The sequence below is a fragment of the Neodiprion virginianus genome, chromosome 2 (genome assembly GCF_021901495.1).
Source record: "Neodiprion virginianus isolate iyNeoVirg1 chromosome 2, iyNeoVirg1.1, whole genome shotgun sequence".
Classification (NCBI taxonomy): Eukaryota; Metazoa; Arthropoda; class Insecta; order Hymenoptera; family Diprionidae; genus Neodiprion; species Neodiprion virginianus.
This window is the reverse complement of record NC_060878.1, coordinates 14,301,732-14,324,643: the sequence shown is the minus strand read 5'-3', so window position 1 is coordinate 14,324,643 and position 22,912 is coordinate 14,301,732. Positions and strand designations below refer to the sequence as shown.

Here is a 22,912-nt window from a genome sequence, read left to right as displayed (position 1 = left end):
GACGTAGCGTGTTCATTATACTTGTCATTGCAAAACTATGCGAAATAATGTCTTTTGAAGGCACAACTAATTTTGAAAACACTTTTCAACAGATTTACATGGAAAATGGCTGTAGTGGCTCTTAAACAAAATCTGCAGTGGCTCTAAGAAATTACTAATTATCACCACTCACGAATAGAATTTATTTTTGCAATACCGGTAATGTTTATCATTTCTATTTCCATTTATATTTCTATTACTATTATTATCTTTATCAGTATCATCTTGCTATACTGGACTATCCACTAAACTTTACATATAATTGATCTATTCGAACCTAGTCTCTGTATGATCATTCTTTATTATGGCTCATGAGAAGACTTGATTTATGTTATTATCAATGGGTATTTTTATAATTTCTATTTCTTTTATATGGTTATTCTAGTTTACTTGGTAGCGAAAAAAATTTCTAAACCAAAAACCATTAAGGTAGCCTGATTTAAATATCATACAATAATCGAAATCACTTTATTAAATTACAAGAAATGTGATTGTTAATTTGAATTTTCTGAGGAATGACTGTTCAACAGTAATCCATTGTTAATCCTTTTTCATCTAAATTCATTCCTAATATATCATCCCTGGCTGCAAAGAAGCAATGTGAGGTGATATCATCCAAAATTTGGGCCACTGCATCCTCGGTTAAATCTTCATATCCTTGTTCACCTGAAAAGAAGAAGTGTATGATAGAATAAATGCAAGATATTTTTTTCTCTTATGCCAGCGAATACATCAATGATCGCTAATCATTAAAAAATGATATTAGTTTCATTACTTTTGATTGATAAGTGACCAAAGAGCTCGCATACAGCTGGAATAAAGTCCAAAGTGCATTTGATACCAGAACTGGATTTTCTTGCCCAAATGTAAACCCGTATGTCATCGTAGATATCACTCTCGGCTTTGGTTTTAGCTCTTGTTATATAAATATTGTGAGCAATATTTGATGTTTGGAGATAATTTACAATAAAGTATGTCCAAGAAACTAAATTATCAGTATTAAGATTCAGAAATGAGGATAATTTTAAACAAAATCCTTTAGCCGGGAATTCTAGTAACACAAACACTGGACCTCGAAGATGACTAAGCTTCTGAAATGGAGAAATATTTTTCATGAATTTGCTCTTAAAATAATGTTTGTGAGTTCTAATGAGCATGAAAAATTTACTCACTATACATTCAAGAGGCATGTGATATTTCAAATAGCACAAATGCCAATGTAAATGATTAACAGATGCATGAGCACATAAGCTGTTGAACATCATTCTCAGATATCTAAACACGAAAATAAAATATTTTCAGTTAAAATATGCAATTCTAACTCGTGTCAAATAAAATAATTGTGTTAAGATTGAAATCTGTATTTAGAATAAAAAAGATTGGATCATATGATACAGTATCATATTTACGGTGAGTTACTCAGGAGTAACAGATCGACAGCTCTTTTAAGACTATACACTGTGACCTTTTGTGGTAGGCATTTGAATCGTTCTGTAAATAATAGACTGTGGCAATTTTCAATGGGGCTGATGTTTGCAGCTACCACGTCATTTCCATCTCCATTACCAATATCAAAGAGGATCTCTCGATTTGGTATCTTTGTAAAGTTGAACAAGTTGGGGTCAAAGGGTTGCGCCATTGACGAGATGTCTTCAGGCTTTCGCCTCTTTTCCCCTCTCTCCGTATTCAACTGAATCAAATTAATTGATCAATTTACCGAGTGATGGAAGATATAATCTATTTATGTATAATTGAGAAGAAAATCACCTGTGCTAAAAAGCCATAATTCCCATCCAGCCTTTTTTGTTGCCTTATATTCAAAACGTACTTGAACACTCCATTTTTTTGTGCCTCTTCCCATTTCTGAGTGATCAGTAAATCCAATGCTGAATTACCTTGATCGGTTTTCGTGACAGCAAATTTGAAATCGTTCGCTTTATATTTATATATTTGAATGCGGGATTCGTCAAGTTTCGACATATTTTAGTAGGAGGAATTCGATTTGATTTTTTACGAAGGAAAAACTTTACAATCACTTTTGCTTGAGTGCATTTAGAATTTGAAAAAGAGATCGATATTTGAACAAGTTATATAGTTCATTTTGACAGTTGTCACACCTGTTCTTCACGTGGCTTCTGGAAAATGTATACGTGTTGTGTACCACGTTATGCATGTAACAACGTGCGTATACAAAAGTATGTATCCAATTCGTTATTCAGCCACCTATAGAAAGGCAATTATACTAGGGAAATTAATTAAAAATTAGAGTGTATGACTTCTTTGGATTTTTTTCTTTTTGGTTATATCCGCAATGTCGTGGTTAATCCCGGTTTAGTCGTAGGTTACGTCACAAACGTGATGTAACAAAAATAAATCCTTACCTACAAACATTAATTTTGACTATTTATTTGAATATACACCGGACGAATTAGAAAAACGTCATATAAAGTTAATATTCTTCGGACATTAAAGAATACGTTACTAAGGCATTTTTCGCTCATAATTTCAATTTCCTGCAAAGGCTTGCGTATTGACCGCAGTTTCATATACAAGTTCTTCATCTTTTTCTTTCCGTTATGTATATCTGGATATGAACCCAATTCTTCTGAGGTAGCTGGGTGCTTACGAAAGGTGCTTGGAGTAATTGGAGTATATAATACACCATTTAAGAGGAAATACAGGTAGATCATGACAAAAAATAAATATATCTCCGAAACGATGCGACATAACGAATTGTTGCTTTGTGATGCGATGATTTCTGAGTAACAGGATCTGACGAAGTCATGAAAGTCATCGAAATCTAGAAAAAATAACTCGAGTGTATGTAGTGTCATGTATTTAGGCTATTCTCCAAGCCTACGCATCACTGGTGCGATTTAAGCGATGATAGCCCCATTCTATATGCAATTCTGAACACAGATCTGCAAAAATATTTGAGTCTAATGCAAGAAAATTGCACCGCAAAAGAAAAACCTGTGAATTTTTGGAAATTGGCGCACGATTTTATAAAATTGACAAGCTTGGAGGCTGGATAAGTGATAGTTTATGTTTCGGCAGTCGACCGACAGAGTGGGCGTTGATCAAATATACAATCAACGATACAAGATCCCTTGGTAAAACTGGCATGCCTACCGACGTGCGCTTACCGACCACGCACCTTGAAAATTATCTCCAAAAACCTATTTCATTTCAGAGGACGCTACAATATCGGGGGCACGAATAACGGGAGCGTATAAGGTCAGGTTTCTCTTTGGGATATATACATACGTTCCGATATTAGCGAGCAGCGCTAAAATTCCCTAGGACAGAGGCAGAGCTACCCACGAACTCAGTAGTGCAAAAGAGATGAACAATTATTGGCAGCACTGGGAGCTAATATCGGAATGTTTGACTGAAAGCGAGACCGTATAGTTCTGACTGAGCCCTAGGGAATTATTACTGTTCGCAATTGGTTAGCTCTACCGGTGCGCCTTTGATTTGCTCCGATACCGGAAGTGAAGGTATTAATGATTTTTTTTGTGCCGTCCACACAAGCGGAACCTGAAAGCTTACCTCCCCCACCCGACCTATTCCAGCAATATTAATTCTTAATTCATTCGATCCTAGCAGACATCTCAGCTAGTTTCGCACTAGTTCATCGGGCTCTCAGGTTTTTGATCTGTTGCTTCGTAATTGAGAGTGCGTTCGAAAGATTCGAAATTAACGTAAGTCAAAGTTTGATGCGTGTACGCTTTGGATGTAGGAATTTTCAGTAGAACTACAGCTTATTATGGAACCATTATGTAACGGTAGAGGTTAAGAGAATCAGGGCGATCAGAACTGCTCCCTCAAACACTGTTGATAATTAGATGTAAGGTGATTCAGATTATTGTGTTTTCTATTCAGAGAAAATACATGTATTACATAAAACTGTCGTAAAACGAATTTTTTCAATGGTGTGAAAAAGCAGCAGATTAATGTGTCTTGTTTATGAATTATAACAACTGTGTAAAAAAGATTGTCACTTTATCCGATTCCCAACAAGCGATATGTGTTAATGCCCTCCCGATGCAGTTGAAATTACAAATGCTTTTTCTGACCTTACTGTAGTTCGATGTCTATTGTTGATATTCATGCTGGCTTTACATTCAATAGAGGTTATTTTACAGATGGCTGCTGCGAAACCACAGTTGCGCGGTCTTCTGGCCACCAGCATGAAAAAGCACGGGATCATGACTTTGGTAGTGGGTTTGGGCACAGCTTTTGCTTTTAAATTTTTATATGCTGATCCTAAGAAACAGAGATACGCCGATTTTTACAAGTAAGATTCTATAACTGCGCACACTTAGTTATGTATAATTAATTGCATGATAAATTTGAATAACTTCATTATTTTACAGGACATACGATGCGGATAAAGCTTTTCAAGTAATGAGGAATGCTGGATTGCTTCAATCTGTTGGTCCTGAGTGAAGGAGTATTTATTTAATGTAAAATGTTTAGATTCTAATGGGCTGGACCCGCCGACAGTCTGCCCTACTGTACACTTAAATAAAATACCTTAAATAAAGCGTTGTTTACCTTTTTAGAGTTAATAATATCTCAGATTATATTCCATTTTTAATAATGATTTACACATCCTGTTGCAAGTGGGAAGATCATAAGTAAACTGCAGGTTTAAGAATTGCAGAAATTAGTGGGTGCTGTATTATGCATTCTATTGTCTTTGGTAAGCATTAAAGAAACTAAGTTTTTTTAAATTTACTCTCAATTTAATTGTATCATCGAGTAATGAGTAACATTAAGGCTACAATACAAAGAAAAATCCACTGGCTCATGGCATTGAAAGGTCGAGAATTTACGAGAAATCATGAAAGCTTGATCCATCCGGGTAGGTATCAGAAACCGTTAAATTTAGGTAACAGGGTATTCCATCATTCTAAAAAAAACGGCTATAACTCTGAAGTATGTGTGGATAAAACAATTATCACAAAAGTGAAAGAAGTAATTGAGAATGTGCAAATTCCTTCAAAATCAAGTTACATTAAACGGAGAGTGGGAGGGAGGTTAGGTGGATGATGTTTAAATAATTCGCAAGATGGCGCGTTAGTATTACCCAGCACGCCTTGCGGGATTGATTTGCGCATGTCAGTTGGCTCCATTGCAAATGGCGGCTCCTTGTTATTGTTCATGGCGTTTTATGACTTGTCCCTTTATATTGCCGATTATGTCGAGTTTTTTCGCGATTTTTGCCGCACGCAGTGAGCATAAAGTGAAGTAAGGGCAGCGCGTTCTATTTTGTAGGAAGATAAGTGTGTTGGTGCTGTGTCTCAGTGTAATTTGGAAGCGAGAAATCCCGCACGAAGTTGGAAAGAAATGGGGTAACGTTAAGATTTTCCTGTATTCATACGGTATCAAATCGCCCTGCGCTACGGTTGTTGCCACCATCTCAACTGTGCAAACTTGACAAGTTTTCCTTAAATTTTCACGGAAGTCTTCCCCAAACGAATTTGTGTCCTGAAATCAGTTGAAAATCGACCATTTTCCCATATTGACGGGATATCTTGAGCATGCTTTTGAGCCCACTTCACGTCCACCTCCCCCGACGGACAAAATGGTGGTCCCCCCGATATCCAATGATCTAGGCGCCTTATTTTACCGCAAATTACTCCGAGCCTTCATCACGAATTACAATTTCATCGCTAAAATATATTCAAACGACCAGCCCGTTTCTTGATAAGACACGCCTAGCTCCAAAATTGAACCTATAACCTATTTTCGGTTCCGTAGAAATCGAGCCCCCATACCGTGGCCCAAAAGTTTTTAATTGCCGTTCGGGAATGCTAAAGGTGTCACCCGGATCATTTTATTTTCGCTTTCGTATTCAATTTAACGTAAATAAATCACTTGCTTACATGTTGGCTCTCCAATGCAGATCACATTTCGATTATTTATTCGTTAATATGCGCGATATTATAACCTCCCGGTTTATATTCGTCTTACTTTGTGTTTATACACTGTGTTTCGGCCGATTGTTTCCACTTTGTAAGCTAGTTTGTAATTTTTTTCCCCCCTTCAATCTATTATTTTTATTCCCCCTGTTCTAAAATTATCATTGGTACGGCTATCATTATTTCACAATAGTTTCCCCCCTTTCACCAAGTCATAGGTATTTATTTAATATTTCTTCAATTAATTATAATCAATATGAATATATGCGCAAGTGGTGATTACGGTGCATTAAAATTTTGTTTCATAGTGCGGACGAGACTCGAGAGCTTTTGAATTTCTTACCATATTATGTTGGGTTATTATTTCATAAGCATCTTGAGATCCCTGTTTTTACCCTCCCTCTTCGCTAGATCTCGTTTTATTTTTTATTTTGATTGATTTTTTGTTTTTTAACCTGTTTTGAACTTGAATTGAACTTAATTACGACCTTCAAAAATTGTGACAGGTTTGAATGCATTGACCCATACATAATAACAATAATAATAACTGTACAACTTGTATTATTACGGTGAAAATGTCGAAAGCTGAATTTACCCCAGGTGTGTGATAAATTGTAAAAAATTCACAGCTTATTTATAAAATATTTATTCATATGACTAGGTGTGTGAAAAGAATTGGTCATGACGAAAAAGTTTCATAAAATTTAATTATCACTTCGAATTCGCTATCAGCTGTATTGTTTAAATAAATGAAACCCAGCAGTCCACAGTCAAGTTCCCCATGCAAATGCCTGTTAATGCTAGTTGAAACAATGTATTATCCAAATTGTTGAGGTTTTGAGAAAATATCTGTTCCATTCAGTAGGCAACGGTGTTAAAGAGACGGCGTTGGGGCGGTTGGCACAGAGACGTGGCTGTTTCGGTGGACTAACAGGCAGTACAGCAGTACTTTAAGAAGTCCCCAGGCTCCCCGGGTAGTTATGTGATTGATGGTTGGTAAGTAATGCCTTTTTCACACATTATTTCTACCTTTTACATAAATGAGGTTGAAGTTAATAACATTACCGTAATGAAACATTGTGGAAAAAATCACTACTTTTATAATTTTACTATGATTCTGAACGAACTAAGATTCCGAAATATGAGTGTGCTTTGTTTTGTTACGGTTAACTGAATTTCAAATACTTTCGAAATCGCGAAATAACAGTTCTTCCTCAGAAGGAATCGTTACGATAACGTTACTAATTTCAATATGATTTATATGAAAACAACAAAATGAAATTATTACCACTCAGTTTATAAAGCATCTGATTCATTTCCCTTTATTTAATATCAAATTTCTTTCAAGTCATGGCGGCAGACAGCGATGGTGATCTGATCGAGACGGTGGTTACGTGCGAGGGGGATCTCGGGGACCCAGAATTTGCACACAAGTTCAAAGTTATTGTCGAGCGTCTCGAAACCCTGCTCTGTCAAGGTGAACACATTCTGGGAAAACACAATTGAATTTAAATTCTACTGAATCAAGGTGAAAATTAAAATTTGACACAATTTAAAACGCTTTTCAGAAAAGGGTGAGAGCTTACGTGTCGATAAGGTGGAGCCATGGAACTCTGTAAGAGTAACATTTTCAATTCCAAGAGAGGCTGCGCTACGTCTAAGAGAATTGGCAGCCCAGGGCTCAGCAACTCTCACACAGCTTGGCATCCTTTCTGTTCAAGTTGAAGGAGATCAGGTAAACGTTTCTATCATTATTCAAAATTTGATTTTAATCACCTTATTCAAGTATCAACCACTCCTCTGTCTATCGATAGTAGATCATCGAACCACTCCAAGCTACATCGTGCAAGTGACGATTCATGTCTTAGCGAGTGTATATTCAATAAATATAAATGGTTTTTAGTAAATTTCATTACTGTGTACTTATCTTCTATCAATGTGGCGTAATGGCGAGATCTTACAGAGACACTGTTACCCACATTTGCCAACATACAGTGTCGGACGTTTCAGTCGAAACACTAGATTAAAATGTGAAATATTAAACAAAAAAAAATGAGAAAATGAAAATCATTGCATTTATAAAGCTTTCAATATAATTCAACAATTGCGTAATCAAAACATATATCAAATAGGGAAATCTAACAGGACAATATATTTTCATCGGCATGTGTTTCGAAAACTGCAGTGTTAACCCAAAGCTTTGAGGATTCGAAAATTATAACGAACGCTCACTCGATGGTCTGTGTACAACAAAGTTATACCCTTCTTTTATTTTAGTTAATTTTCTTTTTATTTTTCTAAATGATCTTAATATATCGCATGATGAATATCTTGTGTTATGCATGTTTGTGCGAATAATATTAGTACAATTGAGTTTACAAAGAAAAATTTTAACGGTTCTAACAATAATGAAAAGAATTTTGACCTGATCTCGCTATACTCAAAATAAAAACGCGGCGAAAGATTGATTCTATAAATCTGAGTTTTGTTTTACAAACAACCATGCCTAATGTCTATTCCAAAACTGACAGTCTGTAATTATTGAAATTCTAGGTGATATCTCTGAGGCTTGCCAGTCACTTTGGTGGAGAAGCGCAAGAAATAGTTTTGCGTTCTGGATCCACTCAAGATGGGGGCTCCAAAGCTCAAGGTGAATCTGCCATCGAAGTCTCTCACACGGAATCCGATTCTTCAGCAGCTGTTGCCGGGCCCAGTAATGCATCCAGTATTTCCTCAGCCTTATGCAATGTCGCACAAATAATAGCTGCTGGTAACTACTACATACATACTTTCTGCAGTTCATAATAACGTTATGACAAGACAGTATTAAGTCACAACCGTTATCACTATTGAAATTTAATATCGTAACGACTATACACCAAAAGAGAATAAAAAATATGTTTCAGGTGCTTCAGGAGAAAAGGCTCCTCAGTTTCGATCGCCGAATGTTGTAGCCCCGACGGATTGCGATCCGATTCCACCCTTTCTCGCAAAATCAGCACAACCAACTCCGGGGAGTAGCACTAGCGGGATTTCTGGCAGCCAATCCACGACGACATCCGGCACATCGCCGAGAAACAACTACAACGGCCCATTTCCGTTCGCTAGCATGACACATGCTGCCCAAGCTGTACATAGTCGCGAATCCCAGGCTGCTGGTGCCGTTAAAAATGCAGTGCAATTTAAGCATCATACACAACCACCGCCACCATATCCTGCACAAGATAGTCTGATAACGGTAACGTCGCTGAGCACTGGTCACACGACATCCCTGCCAGTGTCAGCAGGCCAGTTGACCAATCAATACAAACAGGTCAACGCTACGGTGACGAGTTTGTCATCTACCAATGGTAGTAGTTTAACCAACAACCCTAACGCCAGTGGTAATCAAGTCGCATTGTCAAGCCCACTGTTGGTCAATCTATTACAAAACGACGGCAGTTCGCATTCCAACAACGTGATGACCAGTCAGAAAATGCTACCTCCGGCTGCTGTGGAAAGTGCAGGAAACGTGAACCGTATGAGGCCAACTAAGAAACCGATCGCCAGAAGGAAAGATAATATAAACTCGCCAAACGACTCGCCTCCAAGTTTGGAATCGTTGAAAACGGAAGATTTACTGGGGGCGTCGAGCATTGTTCCGGACTTAACGCGGAATTCTGGACCTTCGGCATTTGCTACCGTAAATGTTAATCAACAGACAGCGATAGCTCAACAGCACTCCGGAAATGTGATTAGTACAGGACAAACCTTGCCTTTGACACAAAACTCCCACCAAATGCAGGCGCCAACTATACACAACCAAGTACAAATACAACAAAAGTTTCCAATCCGACAAGAACTAGCCTATCGGCCATCTCAGATACGAATACAAAATCAATCAATGCCGATAAAACATTCACTAAGCAATCAACAGGTTCGAACTTCTCTCCAGCAGCGACAACAATTAGTAATCCAACAGCAGCAGCAGGTGATTCAAGCTCAACAACAATTGGGACAGCAAAGTGGTAGTAACAACCAATTGATTCAACAACAAGGCGGAGCAACCTCCCAGTCATCGATAAACGAGCAACAGGGCAACAATTCTCAGGTGCAGCAAGCAGCTGGAAATCACCAGATCCTCCAACAACAAATGATGCACTCTGGATCGGGAATTAATACCCCTCAGCAGAGGCTGAACTATTTGGGAAACGTGCGTCAGGCGACCCCTCCGCCTTATCCCAGACAAGCAACGCCACAACAACAGAATCAACAACATCCACAGCCTCAATCGCAGCCATCACATTTAGGGCAGCAAAATCAGATGCTAAACGTACAGCAGCAGCTGCACCATAATCAGTTAAAAAACATGAACGTCAATACAGGTGCAACGACAGATTTTCGTTATGGTCAGAGTCAGAATATTCTTAGCAGAAACTATTCCAATGTTGCGGGAAACAGCGGGTCGGCTTGGAATGTTCAAAACGGTGCCGTTCCTCAAGGTGCTCAAGTTAATACCGCTCAGCGCAATGTTGGTCCCAGTCAGCCTACTGGAACGCTTTCACAAAATGTGCCTCGATTAAATCATGTTGCTGTACCTGCCAGCATAGCAACGGCGAATACTGCGGCTGCGCCAGAACCATCTAAGGCGGAGGAAGAGCCTGAACCGGAATACACGTCGACAGGAAAAGTCAGGCAATTCTTAATAAACCCATTGACCGGGCTCTTGGAGCCGATGCCAAGTGAGAGTTCGGATTCGGAACCAGAGAGTGCGGTCGACAATCAGGATGATTTCTTTTCTTTTCCATCTCCGTCTAACGACAGATCAAATTCCATTTTTTCGGATGATGACGCGGACAGTAATTTCTCAAGAAGAAACGACACCACCACAAATACAGATCAATCCGACTCTGAAACGACAGTGAAATCCACGGCCAGCGAGGGCAGTATGAAACACAACAGAATAAAGTCCAGCAGGGAATTGGCTCACAGTCCGATGCCGGGTGAGAAAATAAAGCTCCGTCTGAAACTGGAGAAATCTGAACCAGTTACACCCGCCTACAAAGTCGACGTCTCATTTGTTAATATGCCGCCTGTTAGGAAAGCTGACAAGTCTGTGAATAAAATATTTTCGGCCGGTATCCAAAGTTCAGGTCCAGCCGGTGATGAACCTAGAGTGCCTCCGTTACACATCTCTTTAAGAGGTCGCAACGCATCCGTAGTTCAAATCAGAAAGAAGGAAAAAAAAGCTTTGAAGGAAGGTGAATTTGAATCTTTAACGATAAAACGACGTGGTAAGCTGAAGAAAATGAAAGAATCCACGGATGGTAATAAATTACTTCAAAAAAAGTCATCTTTAAGTATGATAATCGGTACTTCGTCCATATCTAAATTTCCGTTATCAAATTCAACCATCATCAACAGCACTCACTCTGTGTCAAAAATGAACAGTGCGCTTCAAACCGTCATGAATAAAGCAAATGCCTCGAAGCAAGATTCGCCATTGGATGTATCGAAACTACAGACAGTTACAGCAAAACCCAGTTCCAGCAAAACCAGCGACGTGGATGACATACCGCTCAACAGTAGAATACCGTCGCCTGTCAAGCATAAGATTTTAAATCCAACAGCAAACTCTCAGCCAGTTTTGGCTAAAACCCAATTGGAAACTGAGGTTCAAAACCATACGAGTGAACATAAAATTGGAGGAGGTAAATATTCTGCAATAAAATTTACGTTATTTTTTAATTAATGATGTTCTTGTAAAAAAAAGTTGAACGAAAATTGATTTTCTATTTAGGCAAGACCAAAAGAAGAGATTCTAAGAAGAAATCGGAGACCAACGACGGCTTATATCGTGAGCAGAATTTATTATCTGGTGGGAGAATTTTGGACAACCAGATGAAATGGCGCAAATTCGGTTACAAAGGAAATCCGGGACAACCTATAAAGAAATCTGAGTCAGCATTAACCGAAAATGTTCCACATAAGGTTAAAAAAGTTGGAGAGGTTCGAAGAACTAGTGATAGTGACATTAACAGAACTGTAAGTGAAACAGCAAATGCATTGAGCGTAGTGACATCCAGATTAACTGAAATCAACGGAATCAAAAAAGACCTTGTTAGTCACGAAAAAAAGAGACGACTGAGTTCAGTGGACGAGAAGGATCTACGTTTAGCAGGTATTATATATCATCTTAATTGTGCATTTTTCGTTCGTAGACTGTGTAAAGTTGAGTCAAATTACAATTTATTACGTGTTTTTGATCAATGGCTAAACACGAAAAATTGCATTTATAAATTTTGTTTTTCATCACACATGCGTCGAAATTCCAATTATAAAGCACCGTGCACCGCTATGCGTTTGCACTTTGTCATATATAGTGCTGTGCACCACTGAGAAAAACTGTGCATCGCTATACATACACACTTCAAGCGAACCAAGTGAGGTTAGGTCTGATACACAGCTAATGCTGCAGACCATTTCAGGCATATGTTACGGACATCAAAACACGTTTTTGACGTATTCATGATAAAGAATACTATATACAATTAGTGACAAAATTGGAAAATGGTGATTCATGTGCGAGCTCCGCTCTTGTCTCCGGCTCACTCACAGACTCATCACCATTCCTTGGTTTTCGCTATATGTTGCATAAAGTACTATTCTGAACGACTATACTACAAATTTTCCAAATTAGCCAAGTCGAATGAGATTGAAAATGGCAACAATAACGTAATGATGCATTCTGAGGAAAATGTTATGAATAAGTTTTTGAAAAATCAGAAATTCAGTAAACCATAATATAGCAAAACAAGTCTCACCTTCTGAATACATAACACCTCGTCAGTCATTGTGAAATTACAAATGGTTGATTTTTCATGAATATTTTGTCACGTTAACGTTAGTAATTTCATCCTTGTAAAATCCATGATCAAGACCTTTTCATTCGGTGTTCCATTGTGGCGTATTTAATACTGTATTATTTTACAGAATCTCAGAGTGCAGAGATGACACAGCTCCACAGTCATAAGAGTGTTTCCGACGGTCTAACTCAAAATTCAAATCCAAAGATCAATTCGAGTTGTGACAATGAGAATTTTATTGCAAATCCTCCGAGCAGCCTCGAAAGTAACCTTGAAAGTAAACCTTCAGCTCCCTGTGCGGTTGACGGTGTGTCTAAAAATCCGCAAGACAGGTTACCGGATCAGGTTGCTAAAATTAAAACTGAGACGGAGAGACTAGGTGCTAAGATGAATTCGACCGCTGTGAATAAGACTCACAACATCGTTGCTAAGGTGAAGAATCACGTATCTGGGAAGAACGAAGTTAACCCGAACTTGAACAGGCATAAGGTGGAACAAGTGCATAAAAAGATTGTTCAGAATCACATAATAAAATCGCAGTCCGAAAGACCAGGGACAGTGACCAAGTTAGAAAACATGCAACGCATCAGTCTGTTGAAGAACTCACAGAATACACCGGTCACCAACACTGAACAGCCGTGTAGAGTTCAAAATATTGATCTATCCGTTAAGCCGATATTGCCGATAGGCGATATTAACGTGACGGAAGCAAAAGTCAAGCAGAAATTGCTCGAAAATACGGTACCTGTTGGACTGGGTGTCGATGCGAGTGCGGAAAGAGTTGGCAATGGCGGTGGAGGTGAGGATTCCGGTATAGAATCGATGGACGCGCTGTCGGAAAAATCACCTAACCAAGGGGAATCCCCATTGCACAGACCAACAACCGAGTCCATACCTCAATCTACAAATAAAAACGCGATTCAAGGTGAAACCCCAATGCAGACAACCAATAAGAACGTGCCTTCCTCGACTAGCGATAGTAATATGTGTTCAAACTCGGAAATTCTAAAAACTGGTGATCCGAAAAGACTAAGTCCCGTGTCAGTTGCTAGTTATCTAGAAAATCGTTTGAAACATGACACAGCTGGAAACTCAAGTGAGCGTAGTGTTATTAATGTGTCTAGTGAAAAAGCAGCGTTTGCCAAGTCGCAAGACAACGACAAAGCAGCGTCTGCCGCAGGTGCAGAAGTTACAGACAATAGTAAAAATATTGCAAGTCCATTGGTCACAGCCTCGACTACCGTTGCGCCAAGTTCCGTGCTGACTCAATTGAGCTGTGACAAACTTTTACAGTGTACAAATACAGAGATCAAAGATGTTTCACTTGTGGATAGTTTTGGAGTGAAACCCCTTAAATTAGATACTTCTGTTAATCTAAATAACCAAAATGAACTAAACAAAGTAGATGTTAGTCATGAACAATCAAACGTTGTCCAACAGTCGTCCAATAAGGACTCAAAGACTTCGTCGGACGACAGTTGTGCAAATATTTTAAGCGACAGTCCTATCGGACAAAATAACAACAATGGCGTGCCTGTAATACAAAATCATGTGGCGTACAGTAAAGTTAAAAACGATAAAATCGAACCGACGTTAATTCAAGCTAATCTAAAGGCAGAAAACACATGCTCAAACATACAAACTCTTACACCGGATATTAAAACTGAACCAAATTTAGATGTAAAGTTGCACGACACCAGGCAAGTTGATTTGCCCAACAATTCGGCTCACCCTTTGAATTCAACCCTTGGCAATAAAGTAGAAACAGATAAGAATCAGATGTCCAATGTACAAACTCAACAACTCGCGGTTAAAGAATCGTCGCCGATTTGTTTACACAAGGCGAACGATGAACTGGTTAAAAAAATTGTCAGTGACGTTGCGACAGAAAGAAATGTTGGCATCGAATCGCCATCAGTCGACGATCCTCAGCCAATTAGAATTACTCCTCCTCTATATACGTACTCTAATCCAGTAGTTTTGCAACGAGACGAAACCCCCAGTCCAGCAGCGCATAACCAGGAGGTAGAGACCAGCGAAGTAGATCACGCCAAGAGGAAACGTAGAAGAAAACAGGAACTAGAAGGTCGACAAGATGTGATATGCATAGAAGATAACGAAGATTCACATTTCCTCGATCGATTAAACTCAAACAATTCAAACGATTATGTTAAGCCAAAATCACTATTAGAACAGCTTCTGATAGAGATTCCCGCAGAAAATACTGAAAAGAGATCGCTGAGAACGAGATCGCAGAAACTGAACAGTCCTGACATTGTTAAAACGCCGAAAAGTAGTCCACATGGCCAGAATAAAATAGAAGAACGCCGTAGCATATCACCCTTTGCTAAGGCAAGCCCAAAAATGGGTGTGTCAAAGTTATCGCCTAATGCCTCAACAGCCAAAATTGGTAAGAGAAAAAGACAAGAAAGCGAAAGTTCTGTTGCATCAAGTACAGCGGACGATCCTCAGCCCAGACCGGGAAAACGGAAATGTTCGGAAAATGCTGCGGAATTAATCAAAGCTTATATGGGGGTTGAAGAATGTGGATCTAATAAGAAACAAGTAACTACAAAGGAGGAGCAGAGTAAAAAAGTCTTCAATGTACTGACAAAAGCAAAAAAAGGTGGGTTTTAAAAACTAATTGTTAGATTCGCACACTTACTCATCTATTCATTTATATACCCTAAATTAGTCAATGTTATATGTTCACTAATCCATTTATTTATTCATTTATTTATTTATTATTATTGCTCGGTATTTTTTTCAAGGTCTCAGTACTTTATTTTTTACCTCCTACATTTATAATGATATCTATTTCAACACTTTTAGGACCAATTTTAGTAGATGTGGATTCCTCAGATGACGAACCGCTGATTGATATAGCGGAAAAAGCAAGAATGCGAATGTCGGATGAGGCACCTGCAGCATCTCCAAAGCCTAGAGATCCCAAGTAAATATTGAATGTTAATACCAATTTACCGTTTTACGAACTTACACTCTGCGGAGAGCTAATGAATGTAATAAAGTGACGTTTCTCATATTGGCATATTATACATTAAGCAGTGCCATGTAACGGTCTCATAATACCCGACTTTACCATTGTTGCTTCCATAGAGTTTTCAGTTCCGAATTTCGTTTAAAATTTTTCCAATTCACACCCTGATTTTTGTACCAAAACAGATGGAAAGCCCTTAATTGTAAATAACATCACGGTGATGTAACGATTTTTATTGCAGAATGATTGCAAGCGGTCTAGTGATGGGAGGTCAAATTATTTCTAGCAACACATCAAACACATCAAATGCTATTAACAGAGTGCAACGAGAAAGCCGGCTATTGACTACCAAACAGCCACCTAGCGGAGCGTCTGCATCGACTGGAAAGGAAAGACTTCGAGGAACATCCGTATCTAGCAATGAATCCATTGGCGAGATCCCGACACGCAGGTCGGTGAGGCAAAACACCGCATCGCCATTAGCAACTCCCGCTGGTAACACTCGAGGGGCTTCCAGATCCGTGGATGATGTTAACAGAAGAAAGACGCGTAGTGGAGCCGGTGAGTAAGAAACTTATTCAAGTCCTCGTCAAAAAGAGAGAAAAAGAAAGGAATAGAAATGAATTATACAGAATATAGTCATGTAAGATAACAAAGAGACTTAAATTTGCCCACTATGTCTAACGTCAAGGCTTGATCAGCCTGCATATGAAAGGAACGTATTTGAAACGTAGCATTTCTAAAGCTTGCACAGAATTTTGATGGATATAGTAATTAGCCTTTACCCTAAATTTTCAATTCGAATGTTGATAAGTACATTTGGTACAATAACTTGAAATAATTATGGCGTATTTTTTCTTTCGCTAAAAGTAACAATTGCAAATGTTATAGGCAGTTGAATTTCAGTGTTTTTGCTACATATAGGTATATCTTAGCATGGGTGAAGTCACAACTCTATTGTTTTCAATTCGTCGAATGAGAAGTAATTGTTGTGCAATTGAAAAAAGAAAAAATATGACGTAATTATATTCTCATGAACCGTTCGAATGCACAATAAAGAAACAAAAAAAATTAAATAAATGGATTTGGCCCAATTATTTTTAATACAGAGACATACAAGGACTTGCGATGATCTTCGTTTTACTAATGCTGATACACTGAAATATCTAGAGATGTGATTTGTTACAAATGATATGCCGTAGGTTATTTTCATATCTAGGATTATTTTCTTTTACAAATATGTATATAAGCGCTCAGTAGAACCCAAGAGAAGAGCAAAATATAAGTCAGTACAACAAGTATAATGTAATCGAATGTGTACTATCAACAAGAGAAGACACATTTTTGTTTGCGGACTTATTACGAATATCTTATGGCATTCAGATAAGATGTATTGAACAAGCAATGACATCCAAATAACCGGCATATGAAACTTGAACCCTGAAATTTAATTTGAGTTCTACAAATTTTCATCCTAGTTCCAAATATCGTTAGTTGTCCGAAGTGTTCTTCAACCACGGCAATTTTTCTTCTTCCCCCTCGTAATGTTCTGTAAAAACATCTGTGATGTTACTTTTCTAATTAAAAATTTGCGTGGTCCTCGTTAGTATATATAGTATACTATTAGTATGCAGTTTAAGGGAACACGTCAGTGAAAATCTGTAATCTTTTGATTAGCCTGAAATTTAATATCATAATAAAGCTTTATGAAACAAGTGGTTTTTACCCAGTTTTAATAAGTTATGTTCCATAGGTGACCACATATTATTGTAAATAAAGTCAAATAGTGATATTTTTCTAAAAGCTTCATGCAGTACAATTTTAGCTGACGAAATTTCAAAAAAATCCACAGTTATTGGAGGAGTGCAGGGAACATAAATTGCTATGAAAATGGATAATCGTCAAGTTTCAACCTAATTATACCAATAATTTGCAATTTACCATTAATTTTAATTCACATAAACTAGTGTTGAGCTTTTTAAACAACACTACATTTTGACGTTATTTTAAATAACATCCGGACACATATGAAACTAAATTAATTAATACTGTGTGAAAACCACTTGTCTTATGAAGCCTTATTATGTTTAAAATATTGAAAGTATGTAAAATACTTTTATACTAGAACTGCAAAATAAAATTTGCAATAGCCCTCTTCGCTCCACAATGTGAATTGCTAACAGAATGGTCCGTTTAGGGATGTACATGCGTGTAGGTCTAAATCGTACCAAGTCAATGAAAATTATACAAATTGTTCTAACTTTTGTTTTAAGCACCTGTGTAAAATTTGAAAACGATTCTCTGAACCATACCGGAGTCATAATACTTTCAATTGCTTGTGATTTTACATTGATTCCCATGGAAAACTGTCAAGTCCAATGTAAAATTACGACAAATTAAAAGTAAAATAACCCCGGTGTGGTATAGACAATAGCTTTCAAATTTTACACAAGGTTTGAGATAAAACTGAGAACAACTTGTATGATTTTCATTAACGTAGCACGATTTCAACCTATACTTTGTCCAGCCAGAGACCAACCTACTCCCATTTTACCTACTCTAGATAACCGAACGGGTCCTCCAACCTGTCGGTTAATTTCAAACCTAAGGACTGATTCCAAACCTGACAGTTCATTTTAACCATTTCAAACCGTCGAGCATCAGTCGCTTCAATATTGCTAGTGAGTTCGGCCGTGTGAAATTTCAATTATGGTTTTATTATTTTAATTGATTAATACATACAATGACAGAAAACATGGACAAGGATGTAGGAGAATATTTATTTGAGATATATGAGACCGCGATGGTCATATTATTTAATTTATTAGTCCTTTTACGGAGTGCACTTTTGGTGCAAGGCACAAGTGTACAATATTATAAGTACGATATTGAGTAGCGAACTCCACCATCCCCACCCGACCCCCACTTCGTCCGAACCTGCGCAACTCTAGGTTGGTCTCTCGTTGGACACAGTATACATGCTTGTACATCCTTAATGGAAATGCGCTCCAATCCAGGAACAGTTGTTTGCTAAGGTGACCAACTGTAATATATTTAAATGCTAGTTCACCGCTATGTATGTAAACTAGAAAATTTTGATAGCCGTCGATGTTGAACACAATTGCAAGTGACAACTGTCGAAATTTTTGAAGTTATGTTCATGACGGTTGGTCACCCTGGCAATTAAGTCATCTCAGATTGTAGCGCATGTGCATTAAACTATAGTAGACGGCGGATCATTCTGTCGGTAGCAATTCACACTGTGTGTGTGTGTGTGTGTGTGTGTGTGTGCGTGCGTGCGTGCGTGCGTGCGTGCGTGTGTGTGTGTGTGTTCGATCGTCTATGTCGCCATTCCTTGTCAACTTCAAAACAGAAATTTTTAATTCTTTTTTTTTTTTTTTGAAAGTTATTTTTACCGTTAATAAGGGTTAGTAAATATATGATTGTACTTGGTACATATTCAGTTTTCTTATATTTGTTTTTAGTTATTCAAAGTTGGAAAGATCTGTGTTAAAAAAATACGAAACGGCACCACTGGAATGTTTCTGCCATAGGAACCTGTGTAGAAGAATTTTAAATAATGTGGTTTTTATTAACTTTCTTCTGAATAATTAGATAGTGAATCCATAAATATTTTCGAGGATAAATGTATAATATATTTTTTTTTATAACATTGTAAAATTTCAAGCCTCAAAGTTGAAATCTTCGATTACCATTAGATTTACGTAAACCTCCTTAAGTTTCAAGGAAATCAAAAAACTTATAGAGTTCCACTGATGCGTACCCTTAATAAAGCATTTGAAAGAATGGGATCGCGAGCAAGTAGCCTACTGTCAATTCAGTACATCTCATACTGACCGTATATGACAAAGATTATTTTATATGGATTTCTAATTTTGTTAAGAATTACTTAGCAAAATATGATAATGAACGATATTTGTAACGGATAGTGTAAATACCTTGTGTATTGCAATACAAGTGCACAGGAAGAGTGCTGGATGTAATAAAATATTATTCTTTTCGTACTATTATTATTAAAGGTAGTAATGATATTATATTAGTACTAGCGTACAGAGTATCTTAATATTCAGAGTCCATCTTTTCCAATCGTGTACCGTCTGTGTTACAAAACGAGATCAATTTTGTCAAGCATCTTCAATTTTCTCACTACCCAGTGTGCTTACTTGTATCCAGACTCTTAGGTTCTACTGTAATGCCAAACACCTTGTATAGCACGAGTGGTGTTTTAGTGACAGTCGAGAAGGCGAAGCAGGCGAAAAGGCGGCGAATATCGCGAGAGACCAAATGACCTTCGGGGAGCGACCTTGACAGCGATTAGCTACCGTCGCTAGTCAGGGCTCGTCTGTCTATTTGTCTGTCTGTTAACAATGTTAGTTCAATTGCTGTGTGGCTGGACCCCACCTGGTGACTATGTAGCATCAATAATAACGCACAATGTCAATACAGTGTTGCCCGAGTGTACAGTAACTGGACTAGTGTTGGATGGCGAGTAATAACGCAGATTTCACTCTTTTCCTCCTCGATACCTGGATTATAATTGAGCATTTTCTTCTTTCTGTAGTTTAAACGTTGAGGGGATAAAATTGTTAGACCGCTTATTTCAAATAGTGAATTACGCGGCACCGAAATCATTTCAACCCACTCTAGGTAGACTTTCTTCTTCAATTATAATTGCAATTTTCTTTCTTTTCCGTCTTACATCGAGTCGATGTATCGACGTCGGTTCTATTTCAAAACTCAATGAATACATTCCGCCAATCCTGCGGCTTTGCTGCCAAACTAAACTTTCATAATGGATATTCTTCTCAGGTTTACCTAAAATGCTTCACTGAAGCGCGAAATAATTGTATTTACAAAAGTATGTGAAATCGATTGAACTTCGCATGGCTTTGTGACATGAAATAATAACTTGGGAAAAGAAAATCATAGTGTAAAAAACTTTGGTGAAACTAGTTTTCTTACTCTAGAACTCTGTTCTGCCTTTTATCCGTTGCTATCCAGCATTCTTCCATTTACCTCACCATTCGGTAGTACTATTTAGTTATTTAGATTAACTCTAAATTATTGCACGCTATTCGATTGCGCCAGTGTTTACATCACACGGAAAAATCGTAACAATGCCTCGTCTACATGGGTTCTATCTGCTTAAAAGTTGAATGATATTGCCTCTTGTGAGGACGTCTGGAGTACCAGAGTGGCGCAAAAACATTGAGACATGTACCTAAAATTCGGCAATCCAAATTTCTTGTTCAAATTTCACATGATATCACACTCAACATTCAGAATGTACAGTGAAAACTTTCGTACTATATTGCCCAGGTATCCAAGGCATCTGTTTTGCTCATTCTAGTATTCGTCTAACACAATTTGCGAATGTAACGCTCCATGAAGACTATGAATTTGAAACTGTTGTTACTGCCGTAACATGGTGAATCAACTGTACACTTGTGACAAAATAATTATTTCTATCTTGGTTTAGGTGATGATTGTTTAGGTATCCTTTGCCAGCAGACTGTGTTTATAGTTGTCTAATCAATAAGGACTTCTTGTTAATTTATTTTGTTACTGTTCATACTATATTCTTAAATATATTACTATCGTGACGGTTACAGTTGTAAAAATCTAGAAACATATATATGTGTATATACCGTTCTTTGCATATTTTTTATTTTTTATTTTTTTTTTTCCTTTCTTTTTCTCACCCAGTTACTGCCATCCAGCATCTATTTTCTATGTAACAACATATATGACAAAGATTCTGAGATATTGGCCATATCTTCGGTTATAGCATGTAAATAATATAATTTCTTTCTATCTGATAAAAAAGCAAAAAAGATAAAGAAAACCGCAATAACTCTTTTGAGTTCCTTGTGGTAATGATGACAGAGAGTTGACAATTACAATCATTGAATTGAAATATTTTTCTATCGATAATGTATTTCTACTAAATACGGTTGCTTATTTTTGTTTTTGAACCTTGTAAACATAGTCTGTTGGTGGTAATGCTGCCTCGAATTAGTACTTCGTGCAGGGCTGGGTTATAGGAAAAATTAACAAAGGATTTATTTTATTTATAAAAAGTAAGAGGAACACTGGGATATATGATTAATGATTCATGCATAAATATACGGAAATGATGATAATAATAATAAAAAAAAATTATTAATACAGTGTTAATTTGATAGGTAATATATGAATGAATATATTTTGTAAATAATTTCTTGTATAGACACTCGTGCATCTCCCTTTGTAAATATAGAAACTGTTAAATTTTTATTAAATTAGTAATTATATAATAAATATCATTGCAACTCCACTGTCACTACTATTAGCTGTTTAAAAAAAAATTGAATGAAAATGAAAAAAAAACTATCTAAGTACATGTTTTAAATAATTTCTCTTTAACATTATCACACATGATATAGGTATGAGAACTACTAGAATATTGTTTTTTTTCGCAAGAAATACATCTAGTTTTATAACATGTAAATGTAAATTAAATCTTTTAAACTATATGAAATTGATGATAATGCAGCCTTGTGTAGCTATCTGTCTTTCTTATGATGATTAAGAATAAATTAGTTTACAATTTAACTATCGAGATTATTAATGGTAATTGCAAAACCCTACCATTATTTTTTAAATATTTTCTCAAACCGTTATAAATTTACCTCCATATCGTATCTTGTCTCCTCATTTTTTGCTTCGAAACATTCGTTGATTTATAATTATAGGTCCTTTCGTTTAATATTATTATTGCGAGATTTCATTTGATGCATTGAGTTTCGAATGTCTTTAGTCTCGTGACACAATGAGCCAATTGTAATCAATACAAGTATCCGCAACAAACTAATCATTTTGCACCTTTTGTACAAAATGTTTGTAAGTACGTCATAAGTTGGAAGTAGAAAACTAACGAGGCAAGCAAGCAAGCTTCCGTCAAAAATGTGTCATTGTGTAAAAAAAAATTTCATCCAAGATCCTTCTATTTTACATGAAAAGTCTCTACTAAAGCATTTTCAATTTACTTTCCATGGAAGTTTTCGGTCTGTTTAAAGAATTTGCAAATCAGAAATCAA

At 37.1% G+C, this 22,912-nt stretch overlaps 3 protein-coding genes across 7 annotated transcripts; 2 read left to right on the top strand and 1 right to left on the bottom strand.

Moving 5' to 3' along the window:
* Positions 1 to 163: 163 nt before the first annotated feature.
* Positions 164 to 2,901, bottom strand: LOC124298652 (GDP-D-glucose phosphorylase 1-like). Of its 2 annotated transcripts, XM_046750946.1 has the most exons (6): positions 1,807 to 2,901; positions 1,606 to 1,729; positions 1,449 to 1,530; positions 1,212 to 1,314; positions 815 to 1,130; positions 164 to 705 (listed from the first exon to the last, which is right to left on the bottom strand). In XM_046750946.1, the coding sequence occupies exons 1-6, from the start codon at positions 2,017 to 2,019 to the stop codon at positions 563 to 565; spliced, it is 981 nt and encodes a 326-aa protein (XP_046606902.1). In that variant the 5' UTR covers positions 2,020 to 2,901; the 3' UTR covers positions 164 to 562. The 2 variants fall into 2 exon arrangements, with proteins under 2 accessions (XP_046606902.1, XP_046606901.1); XM_046750945.1 differs by having other exon boundaries at positions 1,449 to 1,729; positions 1,807 to 2,822.
* An 860-nt stretch (positions 2,902 to 3,761) lies between these two features.
* LOC124298655 (cytochrome c oxidase subunit 6C) lies at positions 3,762 to 4,588 on the top strand. The gene is made up of 3 exons (XM_046750952.1): positions 3,762 to 3,889; positions 4,188 to 4,339; positions 4,419 to 4,588. Exons 2-3 carry the CDS (start codon positions 4,188 to 4,190, stop codon positions 4,489 to 4,491), a joined length of 225 nt encoding a protein of 74 aa, XP_046606908.1. The 5' UTR covers positions 3,762 to 3,889; the 3' UTR covers positions 4,492 to 4,588.
* A 607-nt stretch (positions 4,589 to 5,195) lies between these two features.
* LOC124298650 (uncharacterized) lies at positions 5,196 to 22,427 on the top strand. Of its 4 annotated transcripts, none has more exons than XM_046750937.1 (11): positions 5,196 to 5,399; positions 6,835 to 6,965; positions 7,318 to 7,446; positions 7,538 to 7,704; positions 8,523 to 8,739; positions 8,876 to 11,659; positions 11,749 to 12,129; positions 12,942 to 15,440; positions 15,647 to 15,767; positions 16,054 to 16,373; positions 20,063 to 22,427. In XM_046750937.1, exons 2-11 carry the CDS (start codon positions 6,959 to 6,961, stop codon positions 20,119 to 20,121), a joined length of 6,684 nt encoding a protein of 2,227 aa, XP_046606893.1. In that variant the 5' UTR covers positions 5,196 to 5,399; positions 6,835 to 6,958; the 3' UTR covers positions 20,122 to 22,427. The 4 variants fall into 4 exon arrangements, with proteins under 4 accessions (XP_046606893.1, XP_046606895.1, XP_046606892.1 ...); XM_046750939.1 differs by having other exon boundaries at positions 6,832 to 6,965; positions 16,099 to 16,373; XM_046750936.1 differs by having other exon boundaries at positions 6,832 to 6,965.
* Positions 22,428 to 22,912: the final 485 nt, after the last annotated feature.

Excerpts from the sequence above, each read along its gene's own strand:
- LOC124298652 (XM_046750945.1), bottom strand. The coding sequence starts at position 2,019 with ATGTCGAAACTTGACGAATCCCGCATTCAAATATATAAATATAAAGCG. Across the intron at positions 1,315-1,448 it reads TTACTCCTGAGTAACTCACC|ATATCTGAGAATGATGTTCA; the intron begins GTAAATATGATA and ends TTTCGTGTTTAG. Across the intron at positions 706-814 it reads TGGTCACTTATCAATCAAAA|GTGAACAAGGATATGAAGAT; the intron begins GTAATGAAACTA and ends TCTTCTTTTCAG.
- LOC124298655 (XM_046750952.1), top strand. The coding sequence starts at position 4,188 with ATGGCTGCTGCGAAACCACAGTTGCGCGGTCTTCTGGCCACCAGCATG. Across the intron at positions 4,340-4,418 it reads AGATACGCCGATTTTTACAA|GACATACGATGCGGATAAAG; the intron begins GTAAGATTCTAT and ends ATTATTTTACAG.
- LOC124298650 (XM_046750937.1), top strand. Across the intron at positions 8,740-8,875 it reads CGCACAAATAATAGCTGCTG|GTGCTTCAGGAGAAAAGGCT; the intron begins GTAACTACTACA and ends AATATGTTTCAG. Across the intron at positions 15,768-16,053 it reads CCAAAGCCTAGAGATCCCAA|AATGATTGCAAGCGGTCTAG; the intron begins GTAAATATTGAA and ends TTTTTATTGCAG.